The sequence below is a fragment of the Phodopus roborovskii genome, unplaced genomic scaffold, assembly GCF_943737965.1.
Source record: "Phodopus roborovskii unplaced genomic scaffold, PHOROB, whole genome shotgun sequence".
NCBI classification, from domain to species: domain Eukaryota; kingdom Metazoa; phylum Chordata; class Mammalia; order Rodentia; family Cricetidae; genus Phodopus; species Phodopus roborovskii.
In genome coordinates this window covers 7,589,545-7,603,400 of record NW_026126460.1, presented here as the reverse complement: position 1 = coordinate 7,603,400, position 13,856 = coordinate 7,589,545, and the positions used below count along the sequence as shown (strand labels likewise).

Below are 13,856 nucleotides of genomic sequence, written 5' to 3'. Positions count from 1 at the left end.
TTTCTTTCTTTTTCTTTTTCTTTTCTTTCTTTTTTTTTTTTTTTTAAGACAGGGTCTCACTTTGTAGCTGTCCTGAAACTCTATATGTAGACCAAGCTGGCCTTTGTGCACCACTACTAGGATGAAGTGACAGAAACACACACACACACACACACACACACACACACACACACAGAGCTGTTGTTGTTTTCAAGACAGGGGTCCCCTGTGTAACAGCCCTGGCTGTCCTGTGACTCACTATGTGACCCAGGCTGGCCTTGAGCTCACAGAGATCCACCTACCTCTGCTTCTGAGTGCTGAGATTAAAGGTGTGAGCCATCACTGCCAGGCTTAGAAATATATTTTAACTATTTGTTCCTGATTACATATTAGTCACTGAATCCTCCGCTATTTCTCATCCTCACGGGAAACTGGCTAGTTTATTTTTTAACAAGCATTTCTCCTTAGCAATTCACCATCAAAAAGGAATGTCTCCCAAAGCATACTGCTCAATGAATGAAATATGTAATAATAAACCTTAATCATTATTGGAAGGTAAAAACCTATTAATTTTTGAAAAACAGTGTTTTGAAAAACAAGGATAACAAAAGAGTATTACCTATAATACAATTTAAATACAAACTAATTTGATCTCATTCCTCTTACATACACACAGACTAAGGTTTTGAAGCTGAACTTAGTGTAACATGTTCAGATTTAGCTGCCTGCCTCAATTCTTAAGAAAGGACAAGCAGTTCTTACTAACAACTATCCATGTAATTAGATACAAAATTTGCATTGAATAATATAAATAATAAACTTTACATTGACTAGTATATAGATGTAGAAATGATGAGTTTTAGATTCTCGCCTATTTCTAAAATAACAGTATTTTATACTTAGATACAGATCATGGACCTAAAACAAAGTAAGAATGGGAGATTGCACTTAGAAAAGTTCATGCTTTAATATTTAATATCGACTTTAAATCTTATTTTTTAAAAAATTAAAATTCAAATACACTCATAAATGAGTCTCCAGAAAAAAATTTCTAGGTGATTCCTTCTTTCTTAGTAGGGTGTTGCTATGTAGCCCAGGCTAGACCTGAATTTATAATTCACTGTCTCCATCTCCTGAGTACTGGAATTATAAGTGTGTACCATTATATTTAGCTAGGTTAATTTCATTACAGTTATATTTGAAATTTCTAACTATTTGAGCTTCAATTTTTTTTAAAAAAAGCTTATAATGAATGTACTGATTACTAGTTATTTGGGACTAGGTATATAAATATAGTTATTTAATGAGCCAAATATCAGATTACACATTTTCAAGTTTCAAATACAAACTAAATTTTAAACTATATATATGTATACTTACCTTGAAATATATAAATTGCAATAGTATCAATTCAATAAGACCTCTAGTATAGAAAAATGTAAATATTATTTAAATTATTTTCTAGCCAAAAAGTGAATCTTTAAAAAACAACAAAAATTTTGCATGACCAAGTTCCCCCAAATGATCTGTAAACAGTAGGGAATTATAACATTTTCCCCATTTTCTGAATTTTTCATCTTTCTATTCCTAAACTGGGATTTACCTCTAATCCCACATAAAATACATTTATTTGTGTCATTTATCTGATTAATTCAACTTAATACTTTCCAAGTCACTGAAATTTCTGACAGATGACCACCAGTACCATTCATTTATGGTTAAAGGTATACAGCCTAGAGAATAAACTACAGATGCAGTGTCTAGGCATGGGAATGGCAGATCTGAGCTACTATGTGAATCTATAGGATGTGATTGGAGACTCAGTGCTATCATGTGAATCTATAGGGATGTGATTGGAGGCTTGGTGTTACCATATAAATCTATTGCTTTATCTTTCCAAATACGAAAGATGACAAATATTCTCTCACCTGTTAGCTGATCAAAACTCTCCTCACAATTCTAAATTTTCTAACACACTTATACATGCACTCACACACTGCTTTTTTTGTTGGTCTTTTTTTGGGGGAAGGGCAGGTTTCAAGACAGGGTTTCTCTGTGTAGCTCTGGCTGGCCTGGAACTAGCTCTGTAGACCAGGCTGGCTTCAAACTCACAGAGATCCACCTGCCTCTGCCTCCCCAGTGCTAGGATTAAAGGCGTGCACCACCACTGCAAAAGGCTTAATTTGGCCTTTTCTGTCTATTAAGAACCAACATTGGGTATTTCTGGAGATAAGATAACTATTTGTGAAGTTCAGATGATCTTTTGAAACACTTGTGTTACTGGATAATTAAAAAAAAATAGGAATACAAAATAAAGTAAAATATTTCTTAAGGAAAATACAAATATGGAATTGACAACAAATATTCAAGTTTTAAGTCAAAGCTGCCCATCATTCAGTTCCAGTCCAGTGATTGACCAGTGACACACCCTGGCAATCTTCACCTTCTAAGACATCAGAAGGGACCAGAGTTGTAAATTTTGAAAAGCTTTAAAAATTTTATGTAGCAGATACATTTTTACAGTCCAGAAAAGTTTTTGCTCCTATAGACAGTGTTGCTTCTTTGGGTTCTTGTTTAACTTGATTCACAGACAGAGTATCTTCTAGACTTTCTTCAACTTTAAAACCAAACAAAAACTCAAAAGGGTTAGTATATTTTATGACATTTAAAATTATGCAAATTTAAAGCCAGGCATAATGGCGTATACCTGTAATCCCACACTGGGCCATTGAAGGCAGAGGGTCAGGAATTCAAGGTCATTTTTAGTAACACAGACAATTTAAGGCCAGCCTGAGACTTTAGCTTTAAAAATAATAACAGTCTGAATTTAGAATAAACTCAAACGTATGATGGTTTAGAAAAGGGTCATGGTAAAATTGAGAAAAAATATTTAGCATATTTGAAAACACAGTGGCACATCTTAAAACGGTGGCTCTGCCTCAACTGTGAGCTGTGTTTGGTGATCTAAAACACTTCAGAATACCTATGCATGCGCCATTGTGCTTAGAGCTACATGGATGCAGAGCAGCACACCAGGAGCAACACTGTCAACTGGCCAATGAAATGTCTAGCATCTTCATATTTTAGTTTGCTTTGTTTTTGAGACAGGGTTTCATTACGTAGACCATGCTGGCCTTGAACATAGAGATCAAGTGCTGGGACTAAAGGCATGTACCACAATACCTGGCCTCCAATCTTCATCGTACTTTATCAAGAATCTCTGATATTCAGTTGCTTTTAAAAAGCAGAGCTAGAGACGGTGACTTGTTTAGTGATGTACTGAACCCATCATTATTTTTACAGGTATACTCGACTATCCTGGAGTTGAGTCAGTGACATGGGGACCCACAGAAGACAGATTTGAATGATTCTAAGAGCTCACATCCTATTGGAATACATTGCTGACTGGTCAGAGGTTGAAGTCTGTTATGGCATGGGAGCTTATCTCAATAGCTCAGTAACATGGAGCTCCCTCCCTCAAACAAGGCTTCCTGCTCTCTACCTGCCCTTATCTGGAGAATGACCCTGGGCCTGACCTTATCTAAAAGCTGTCTCTAAAACCAGATGCCTGATTCATCTTTAGCTTGACCCTAGGCACAGATCCCTGCTAAGAAGACTTTTGCTAGGTGATGGGGGAGGTCCTTCTGTATTCTGTGAATATGTTTTTGGTTTAATAAAATGCTGATTGGCCAATAGCCAGGCAGGAAGTATTAGCAGGGCTACCAGACTAGAATTCTTGGAAGAGAAAGGCAGAGAGGAGCTACCAGAGAGATGCCATATAGCTACCGGGAAGTTAGGACACCGGGCATTTTTTGGTAAGATAAGGCCATGTGAAAATACCTATGGGTTAATAATTAAGCTCGAACTAGCCAATAGGAAGCCAAACAGTTTGTGATTAACATAAGCCTCTGTGTGTTTATTTGGGACTGGATGGCTGCAGGACCAGGCAGAACAGAACCTGTGTCTACAGCTAGGAGCTCTGTTTATAGGAACCTACTGCCGCATACAAAGCCTTATGATAGAAGCATGTCACTTAATGCAAATTAGGATTTATCTCCAGGCTCTCCACTCCTATATATTCCTTATACTCTGGAGTAAAGTTGAGCTAATTCACTAAAATCTGTCTCCCAGAGGCTTCCCCACAACGATGTTCACTGGCCACCAGAGCTTTCTGTCACCCCTTCTGCTTCTTTCCCCTCTCGACCTGGTGACAAACAGGCCCCTCAGATTATGACCACACTAGATAAAAGATCCAAAGTGTTTCTTTGGAAGCAATTTGAATTAACGCTCCCAGACAACACAGTGGGAGAAAGCATGTGTTAGAAGGCAAGAAATACAATACCTGGGCTTAGTTCCCTCTTCTATCACTTTCTAAACATGAGCACGAGGAAAATGCTTAAACTCCCTGAACTTTGGTTTCTCTATGTGTAGAATGGGAATATAGCTAGTTTTCTCATGGCAATAAACTTAATATATTCATTTTTTTCTCCTCACCTATAACATCACTCTGTAGTTACAAAAGTTCTCTCACTAGGCAGTGGGGAACAGCACTCAGGAGGCAGAGGCAGGTACATCTCTGTGAGTTTGAGGCCAGCCTGGTCTACAGTCTACAGAGCAAATTCTAGGACAGCTGGGACTGTTATATAGAGAAACCTTATCTTGGAAAACCAAAAATAAAATGAAAAGAAAAGAAAAACAAATAAAATTATGGTGCTAGGGAGATGGCTCAGAGGTTAAAAGAACTTGCTCTTGTAGAGGAACTGGGTTCAGTTTCCAGGACCCACATGGTGATTTACAACCATCTTTAACTCCAGTTCTAGGAGATCCAATACCCTCCTCTGCCCTCCCTGGGCACCAGGAACAATGTGGTGCACATACATACACACAGATAAATAAATAAATCTTGCCAGGGATGATGGTGCACATGCGTTCAAGGACAGTCTGGTCTACAAAGCGAGTTCCAAGACAGCCAGAGCTACAAAGTGAGATCCTGTCTCAAAAACAAATGAAATAAAAAATACTAAAAATGAATAATTTTCCTCATGCTCTTTGCTTCATTTCATGTCTGCACTGGGGACTGAACCCAGTTCTTAGGACATGGTAGGCAGTAAAGTACTCTACCATCCCAGCCCTCTTTTTGTTTTGAGATAGGTAGGATTTTGCTAAATTGCTCAGGCTGGTATAGAACTTGTTTGTAGCCCAGGCTGTCATTAAATGTGCAACCCTTCTGCCTAAGTCTTCTAACTGCTGGCATAAACAATAAATGATGTCATATGTCATTGTGATTAAATAACTAGATATAATAATAAAGAATATTTGGTTAATGAAATCTGTTTTCCTCTCATAATAATTTTTTAGTTTTTTTACGTGCATTGATGCTTTACCTGCATGTATGTCTTTGTAAGGGTGTCAGATCTTGGAATCACACACAGTTGTCAGCTGCCATGTGGGTGCTGGGATTTGAACCCAGGTCCTTTGGAAGAGCAGCCAGTGCTCTCATAATTTTGTTTGAACTTTACAATATTATAAACCCAACAGTAGAAATTACAGCCTTTTCTGTTGTTTGATGTAGTGATGGCAAGCTATAAAAGGTTAAAAAGAATCGCAAATTGATGGTCACTTACTAAGAGTTGGATGGCTGTCTATGATTTGTATTGGAACGGTTTGCACATCTCCCAACAGAATCCTATTTACATTTCCTTCCAGATTTCCTGTATCCTCAACATCTTCAACGTCCACCAGCTGATTCATTACAACGAGATTTTGAACTGATTCTGGGAGACTTCCCATGGTAGCAGCACTGTTATTTTGTGTAGGGCATGTATCTGCTGGAAGGCTGTGACTCTGACCATGCAATAGAGAATGACTATTCACCACAATATTTCCAGCTGTATCCACAAATCTTGAAGGACTGGAAGATGGATGGCTGTTTTCTGACATCCGAGCTTGGGATCCATCAGGAGGGGAGAGTCTTGGCTGCAACTTTAGACCCTTCCAAAGAGAAAAGAGTTATATCACAAAGTTTGGATTAGATTTACTATGTGTGACATTCTTGTAGGATGTTCTTTTGACAAAAAAAAAAAAAAAAGGAACACACAAGGTAATAGGTATGTAATTACTAACAAATTATTCCATGGGGATGGAAACAAGGACCAAGGAAAAGCAGTACAACAAACCTTTATAACTTTTCAAAACACATTGCCTGAATTATCTATCCTCTTAAATCAAGACACAAAGTGCTGTGGAATAATCCTTTTTTACACTGTGAAGATTTGTCACTCAGATTGGTTTAATAAAAAGCTGATTGGCTGGTAGCCAGGCCTAAAGTATAGGCAGGAAAACCAAACTAAGCACACTGGGAAGAAAGTGCAAAGTCAAGAGAGAGAGAGACACTACCCATATGAAGAGTAAGCAAGAAATGGCAAAGTGGTAAACGCCACAAGCATCGAGGCAGCACATATGCACTGTAATAGTTAGTTACTAATAAGCCTGAACTATTGGCCAAGCATTTATAATTAATATTAAGTCTCTGTGTTGATTATTTGGGACCTGGCAGGCAGAAAAGAAACTTCTGCCTACAACAATAAAGAAATATATAGTCATTATTGTAATTTCACAGCAGTTCTCTGAAATCCTAACAAAAGGAACCCTGGAAGAGGAGGGTCCCCAGATTTAATTGTTTAATGGGTGCCCACCTGTGAGTGTGAGAAGATTTTGGGCTGAAATGAAGAAAGTGGGGAGAGCAAGTGAAATGGCTCTGGAGACAAAGAAGGCCGTGTCCGACTTGCCCCCACCTTGCTGGTAACTGGTTCTCCTAGTGAATTTCCTAAATTGAATAGGAGACAGACACAGTTATTTCTCTTGAACTTTATAACAATCATTATTATAAGAATCAGAATAGAAGACAAGACAAAGTCAAAGGTTTACAAAGGACTTTAAAAAAATCACTAGTAAGCTAGGCAAGGTGGTAAATGCATATAACCTCTTAATTCTCACACAGGAGGACAAGTAGTAAAAGGTAATTCTTGCCTATAGAACTGAGCTTGAAGACAGCCTGGGCTACTTGATGCCCTGTTTGAAAACAAACAGACAGACAAACAAACAGAACTATCACAAATCGACAAATCAGCACATAACAAGCATGGTGGCACACGGGGGGCAGAGGCAGGAGGCTCTCTGTGAATCTGAGGCCAGCCTGGTCTAGAGAGTGAGTTCCAGGACAGCCAGGGCTACACAGTGAGACCCTACCTCAACAATCATCAATCAATCAGTCAATCAATTTGTAACTCCAAACTAGCCTGGCATGGTGCCTCATGCTTGTAATCCTAGCACGTTTGAGGCTTTCAGAGGGAAACTATCATGAGGCCAGGTAAAATACTCCAGAGCAGCCTGGGAACAGAGTGAGACCCTGTTTCAAAGCAACAACAAAGAAGCAAAAGCCAAAATACACACAGAAACATAGACACACAGCCACAAACCAATCATTAGACCAGGTACCTAGCTCACTGTTTCGAGAACCTGTCAGGTCATCAGAACTTCCCAGGGAACTCTAAAAATATGAATTTCTAGATTCACCCTCCATTATCTCCTCCTTCCTTCCCTCCATCCCTTTCTGTTCTGGTTAGTTGTTTGTTTGTTTGTCAACTTGTCATGAACTAGAGTTATCTGGAAAGAGGGCACCTCAATTTAACAAATGCCTCCATAAGACTGGCCTGTAGGAATATCTGTGGAACATTTTCCGAATTAGTGGTTGATGTGGGAAGGCCCCGCCCTTCCTTGTCACCACTGTGGCCAGCGGTCCGAAGTTGTATAAAAAGGCAAGGTGAACAAACAAGCTACAAAGAGCAAACCAGGGTCCTCCATGGTCTGAGCTTCACTTCCTGCCCTCACTTCCATCAGTGATGGGTTACCACCTAGGAGCTGGGGTTGTAAGATAAAATAAACCCTCTATTCCTCATGATGTTTATTCCCCTCCACCCCCGTACCTCCCTCCTCTCCTGTTTCTGTGACATCCAGGGCCTGTGCATGTTAGGTCAGCACTCTGAACTGAGTTATAATCCACTCCTTAAAATTTCAATGAGTATTTCTGTTGTTGTTATTGTTTTTGGTTTTTTTTGTTGTGGTTGTTTTTTGTTTTGTTTTGTTTTTGTTTTTGAGACAGGGTTTCTCTGTATTAGCCTGTTCTGGAACTTGCTCTGTAGACCAGACTGGACTCAAACTCATAGAGATCCACCTCCCTCTGCCTCTCAAGTGCTTGGATTAAAGGTGTGCACCACCAACGCCCAGCTAATTTCCATGTATTTTATTCAGGTTCCTAGTCAGGCTTAGCAGCAAATGTCTTTACTGGTTGAGTTGTCTCATCAACTCAATTTTTTTTTAATTCAACAGACCTACAATGAGGTCTAGTGATATTTTCCCCTGGTCCATTCCCTGTGCCATACAACTAAACTACACCTAAACTTCTCTAGATACGTGAAAGCTCTGGAGCTTCTAATTACCTTCATAGGTCATACAACAACTCCAACTCTTTTTACCTCCTATATCTATTTCATTAATAAACTATTAAATGTGTCTAATTTTAGAATGTATGCCATCAACTTCAAACTACTGCCATCTTTTTCACTGACACAGCAAAACAGATGTGTTTTTATTTTATTAATCCAATTGTAAAAAATTATTTTGTTGGTGGCACACGCCTTTAATCCCAGCACTTGGGAGGTAAAGGCAGGCAGATCTCTCTGAGTTCGAGGCCAGCCTGGTCTACAAGGCAAGTTTCAGGACAGGCTCCAAAGCTTCAGAGAAAACCTGTCTCAAAAAACAAAACAAAACAAAACAAAAAAATTATTTCCTTTACATTTTCAAATTACATCATTTCTTCTTTCCCTTTCCTCCATCCAAACACATGTATGCCTCCTTGCTCCCTTTCAAATTCATGGCCTCTTTTTTTTCATTAGTTGTTGCTAAAACATGTAAAAACATATATGTACATAACAAAGAATAATCCAGTTTTAATTCCAAATATTCTCTATACTAAATCTGTATTAGCCTGTGTCCCACCCTCATCTACCAAGGCCTCAGTGACCAGGCAGCAGCACCCTCCATGACCCCCCCATCTCACGCTGCATCAATGATCACCTTCGGAGCCATAGGCTCTACCTGAACCAATTGAAGGAAGGGATGGATAGACCTCAGTGTAAGAATACATTCAACAACATAAAGAGCAATATGGCAGCACCAGAAACTAGTGATTCTACAACAGCAAGAGCTGAACATCCCAATGCAGATGAAGCAGAAGAAAACAACCCAAAAAATAACTTTACAAAGATGACAGTGAAAGGATGGAAAATACAGCCTAACTCTCCAATGACCACAGGAAGCTACAAGTTTAGAAATACTATCTAAAAAGCCCTAAAAACCTCAAATTCCAGATCCTGTCCTCTGCCAGTAAATGGGCCAGGTCACACTCCTAGCTGTTTACAACAGACAGGCCCTTGAGTACATAATCTTGGCCTAGTAAAATAACAGAAAATGAACTAAGAGCTTATCTGACTTTGTAAACTGCTTGTGAAACCCCCGCCCCAGTGACCTATGTGTGGGCTTTGTTGTAAACCCTATAAAAACTGTCTCAATTCTGCCCTCGGGGGCCTCAGTCCGATGACTGTGAACCCCAGTGCACTTGGAATAAAAATTCCTCATGCTATTTGCATTGAGACCACTTCTTGTGAGTGATTTGGGGTGTTACCTTTCCTGCATGGGAGCGTGAAGGTCCACGCTCTGCGGGTCTTACATTAGAGGCCCTTAAAGAGGAAATGAAAAATTCTCTTAAGGAAATGGAGGGAAAGGCAAACAAAACATTGGGAGAGATCAATAAATCCCCTAAAGAAAGCCAAGAAAAACAATCAAACAAGTGAAGGAAACTGTCTAAGACTTGAAAATTCAAATAGAGGCAATAAAGACAATACAAATCAAGACAATTCTGGAAATGGAAAATCTGGGTAAATGAATGGGAACTACAGATGCAAGTATAACCAACAGAATACAAGAGATGGAAGAGAGAATCTCAGGCACTTAAGATACAATAGAAGAAATAGATTCATCAGTTAAGGAAAATGTTAAATCCAACAAATTCTTAACACAAACATCCAGGAAATCTGGGACACCATGAAAAGACCAAACCAAAGAATAGTAGGGATAGAAGAAGGAGAAGAAGTCCACCTCAAAGGCACAGAAAATATATTCAACACAATCATAGAAGAAAACTTTCTCAACCTAAAGAAGGATATGCCTATAAAGGCATAAAACACAGAGTACCAAATAGACTATACCAAAAAAAAAAAAAAAAAAAAAAAAAAAAAAAAAAAAAAAAAAACAGAGTTCTCATGTCATATAATAATCAAAACACTAAACATAAAGAATAAAGAAAGAATACTAAGAGCTGCAAAGAAAAAAGGCCAAGTAACATAGGAAGGCAGACCTATCAGAATTACACCTGAAAACAACTTGGTATTGGCATAAAAACAGACACATAGATCAATGGAATCAAACTGAAGACCATGATATTAATCCACACACCTATGAACACCTGATTTTTGACAAAGAAGCCAAAATTGTGCAATGGGGGAAAAAAAAACGCATCTTCAACAATCGGTGCTGAAATAACTTGATGTTGACATGTAGAAGGATGCAAATAGATTCATATCCCCATGCACAAAAAAAACAAAAAAAAAAAAAAAAAAAAAAACAAAACAAAACTCAAGTCAAAATGTATCAAAGACCTCAACATAAATCCAGTTATACTGAACCTGATAGAAGAGAAAGTAGGGAGGGGGGAGGATAATAAAAAAAAAAGAGAGAGAGAGAGAGAGAGAGAAAGTGGGAAGTAGCCTTGAACACATGGGCACAGGAAACCACTTCCTACATATAACACTAGTACCACAGACACTGAGAGCAACAGTGAATAAATGAGACCTCTTGAAACTGAGAAGCTTCTGTAAGGCAAAGGATACCATCAATAAGAGAAAAATGCAGTCTACAGAATGGGAAAAGATCTTCACCAACCCATCTGACACAGGGGCTGATCTCCAAAATATATAAAGAACTCAAAAAACTAGACACCAAACTACCAAATAATCCAATTAGAAATGGGGTATAGATGTAAAAAGAGAATTCTCAACAGAAGAAATTCAAATGGCTGAAAGACATTTAATGAATTGGTTAACATCCTTAGCCAACGGAGAAATGCAAATCAAAACAACTCTGAGATACCATCTTACACCTATCAGAATGGCTAAGATAAAAAACACTGATGACAGGGGGCTGGACAGATGGCTCAGTGGTTAAGTGTTCTCCCAGGACCCAGGTTCAATTCCCAGCACCCACATGGCAGATAACAAATGTCTGTAATTACAAATCTGACACACTCACACAGGCATACATGCCTGAAAAAAACAATGCAAATAAAATAAACATAAATAAATTATTTTTTTAAAAAACCCACTGATGACAGGTTATATTAAAGAGTATTCAGAATAAGGGGAACACTCCTTTAATACTGGTGGGAGTACAAACTTGTATAACCACTTTGGAAATCAGTATGGTGGTTCTCATAAAATTGGGAATCAGTCTACCTCAAGACCCAGCAATACTACTCTTGGGCATATACCCAAAGGATGCATAATCATACTACAAGGACATTTGCTTAACTATGTTCATAGCAATATTACTTGTAATAGCCAGAACATGGAATCAACCTAGATGCCCCTCAACTGAAAAATGAATGAAGAATATGGTACATTTACACGATGGAGTATTACTCAGTGGTAAAACAAAACAAAACAAACAAACAAAAACAATGACATCTTGAAATTTGCAGGCAAATGGATAAAACTAGAAGAAAAAAAAAAAACATCCTGAGTGAGGTAACTCAGACCTACAAAGACAAACACAGTATGTACTCACTCATAAGTGGATATTAGACATAAAGCAAAGGATAATCAGGCTGCAATCCATAAACCCAAAGAAGCTAGGTAAAAAGAAGACTCTAGCAAGGACACACATGGAGGGCCCCAGGAAGGTGAAATAGTTAAGATCTTCTGGGAAAACTGGGAAGTAGGTGGAAGGGAGGGGGTGGGGAACGGGAACATGAGGGATAGAGAAGACTGAGCTGGGGAGGGAATGGAGGGGAAGAACAATGAAAGATTTATCTTGAAAGAGGGAGCAATTATGAGGTTGACCTCTGGCCTTCACATATATATACACACCTATACATATGGCGCACACACACACACACACACACACACAATTTTTGGAGAGACATACATGGTCCCTTGGAGAAGGGAAAAGGGACAAGCAAGATCTCAAAAGCAAATTGGGAACATGGGGGGAGGGGAGAGGGAGTTAGGAGGAAGAGGAGGGGAGAGGTGGGCATGGTGGAGCAGGAAGATTGAGTCAGGGAAAGAATAGAGGAGAGCAAGAAAAGAGATACCATAATAGAGGGAGCCATTATAGGTTTTAAGAGAAATCTGGCACTAGGGAAATGTCCAGAGATCTACAAGGATGACCCCAACTAACAATCTAAGCAGTAATGGAGAGGATACCTTAAATGCCCTTTCCTGATAATGAGATTGATGACTACCTTATATGCCATCCTAGAGCCTTCACATAGTAGCTGATGGAAGAAGAAGCAGACACCCACAGCTAACCACTGAGCTGAACTCTTGGACAAGTTGCAGATAGGGAGGAGTGATGAGCAAAGGGGTCAATACCAGGCTGGAGAAACCCACAGAAAATGCTGCCCTGAACAATGGGGGGCTCATGGACTCCAGTCTGATAGCTGGGAAACCAGCATAGGACCAACACAGATTCCCAGATTCCCTGAATGTGGTGTTAGTTGGGAGGAGTGGGCAGTACATGGGGCCTCTGGTAGTAGATCAGTATTTATCCCTAGTATATGAATGGACTTTGGGAGCCCATTCCACATAGAGGGATATTTCCTCAGCCTAGACACATGGGGGAGGGTCTGGGCCTTGCTCCAAATGATATGGCAGACTTTGAAGACTCCCCATGAATGACCTCACTCTCCCTGGGGAGCAGAAAGGGAGTGAGATGGGGTTGGTGGAGGGAACAGGGGAGGATGGAAGGGTGAGGGAACTGGGATTGACATGTAAAACAAGCTTGTTTCAAATTTAAATTTTAAAAATTATATAAAAATATTTTAAATGACATGAAATAACTAAAGTTCTTTCCAGATATAACACTGAGTCATTTATGTCATAAAAATATCCAAAATAGCCTACCTTCTGCAAATGTAACTGTTACAGTCTCTCTGAGAATAGTCCCACTATCTGTAGTCCACTGAAGCTGAAATGAGAACATTTGTTTCAGTGAAAAAGGCTTTACACTGAAAATACTCTTAAAACATAATACAACTACCATATTTTCTCTTAAAAATTTATACTTATTTATTTATTTTGTGTCTCATGCATACACATGCCTTGACACACATGTGGAAACCAGAGGACCATTTTTGGAAATCAGTTCTGCCCTTCTACCGTGTGTGTGTGAATGTGTATGTGTGAGTTATGGTGTGTGAGAGTGTGTGTATGTGAGTGTGTGTGTGTGTCTGTCTGTGTGTGTGTGTGTGTGTGTGTGTGTGTGTGTGTGTGTAAATGCCAGAGGACAGCATTGAGTCTATTTCCTTTGAGATGGCATCTTTCGCTGACCTAGCGCTCACTAGTCAGCCAGCTCCCCTCCTGTCCCTGCTTCCCTATGGTTTCTAGGGGGTCACACTTGGATCATCATATCTGTGAGACACTTACAGAGTGAGCTCTGTCCCCAGCTTCCTATTTTATTTTCACTGCACTTGGTTTTGTTCTGTA

General features: G+C 39.2%; 1 protein-coding gene across 1 annotated transcript in view; it reads right to left on the bottom strand.

Moving 5' to 3' along the window:
* Nucleotides 1–2,291: 2,291 nt before the first annotated feature.
* Nucleotides 2,292–13,856, bottom strand: part of Carf (calcium responsive transcription factor) — a 48,142-nt gene continuing 36,577 nt past the window's right edge. The window contains exons 14-17 of the mRNA XM_051190290.1: nt 13,275–13,338; nt 6,675–6,805; nt 5,604–5,970; nt 2,292–2,596 (exon numbers count right to left, since the gene is read on the bottom strand). Coding sequence (XP_051046247.1) covers nt 2,478–2,596; nt 5,604–5,970; nt 6,675–6,805; nt 13,275–13,338 — 681 coding nt within the window. The 3' untranslated portion in view covers nt 2,292–2,477. The remainder of the gene's footprint in view (nt 2,597–5,603; nt 5,971–6,674; nt 6,806–13,274; nt 13,339–13,856) is intronic.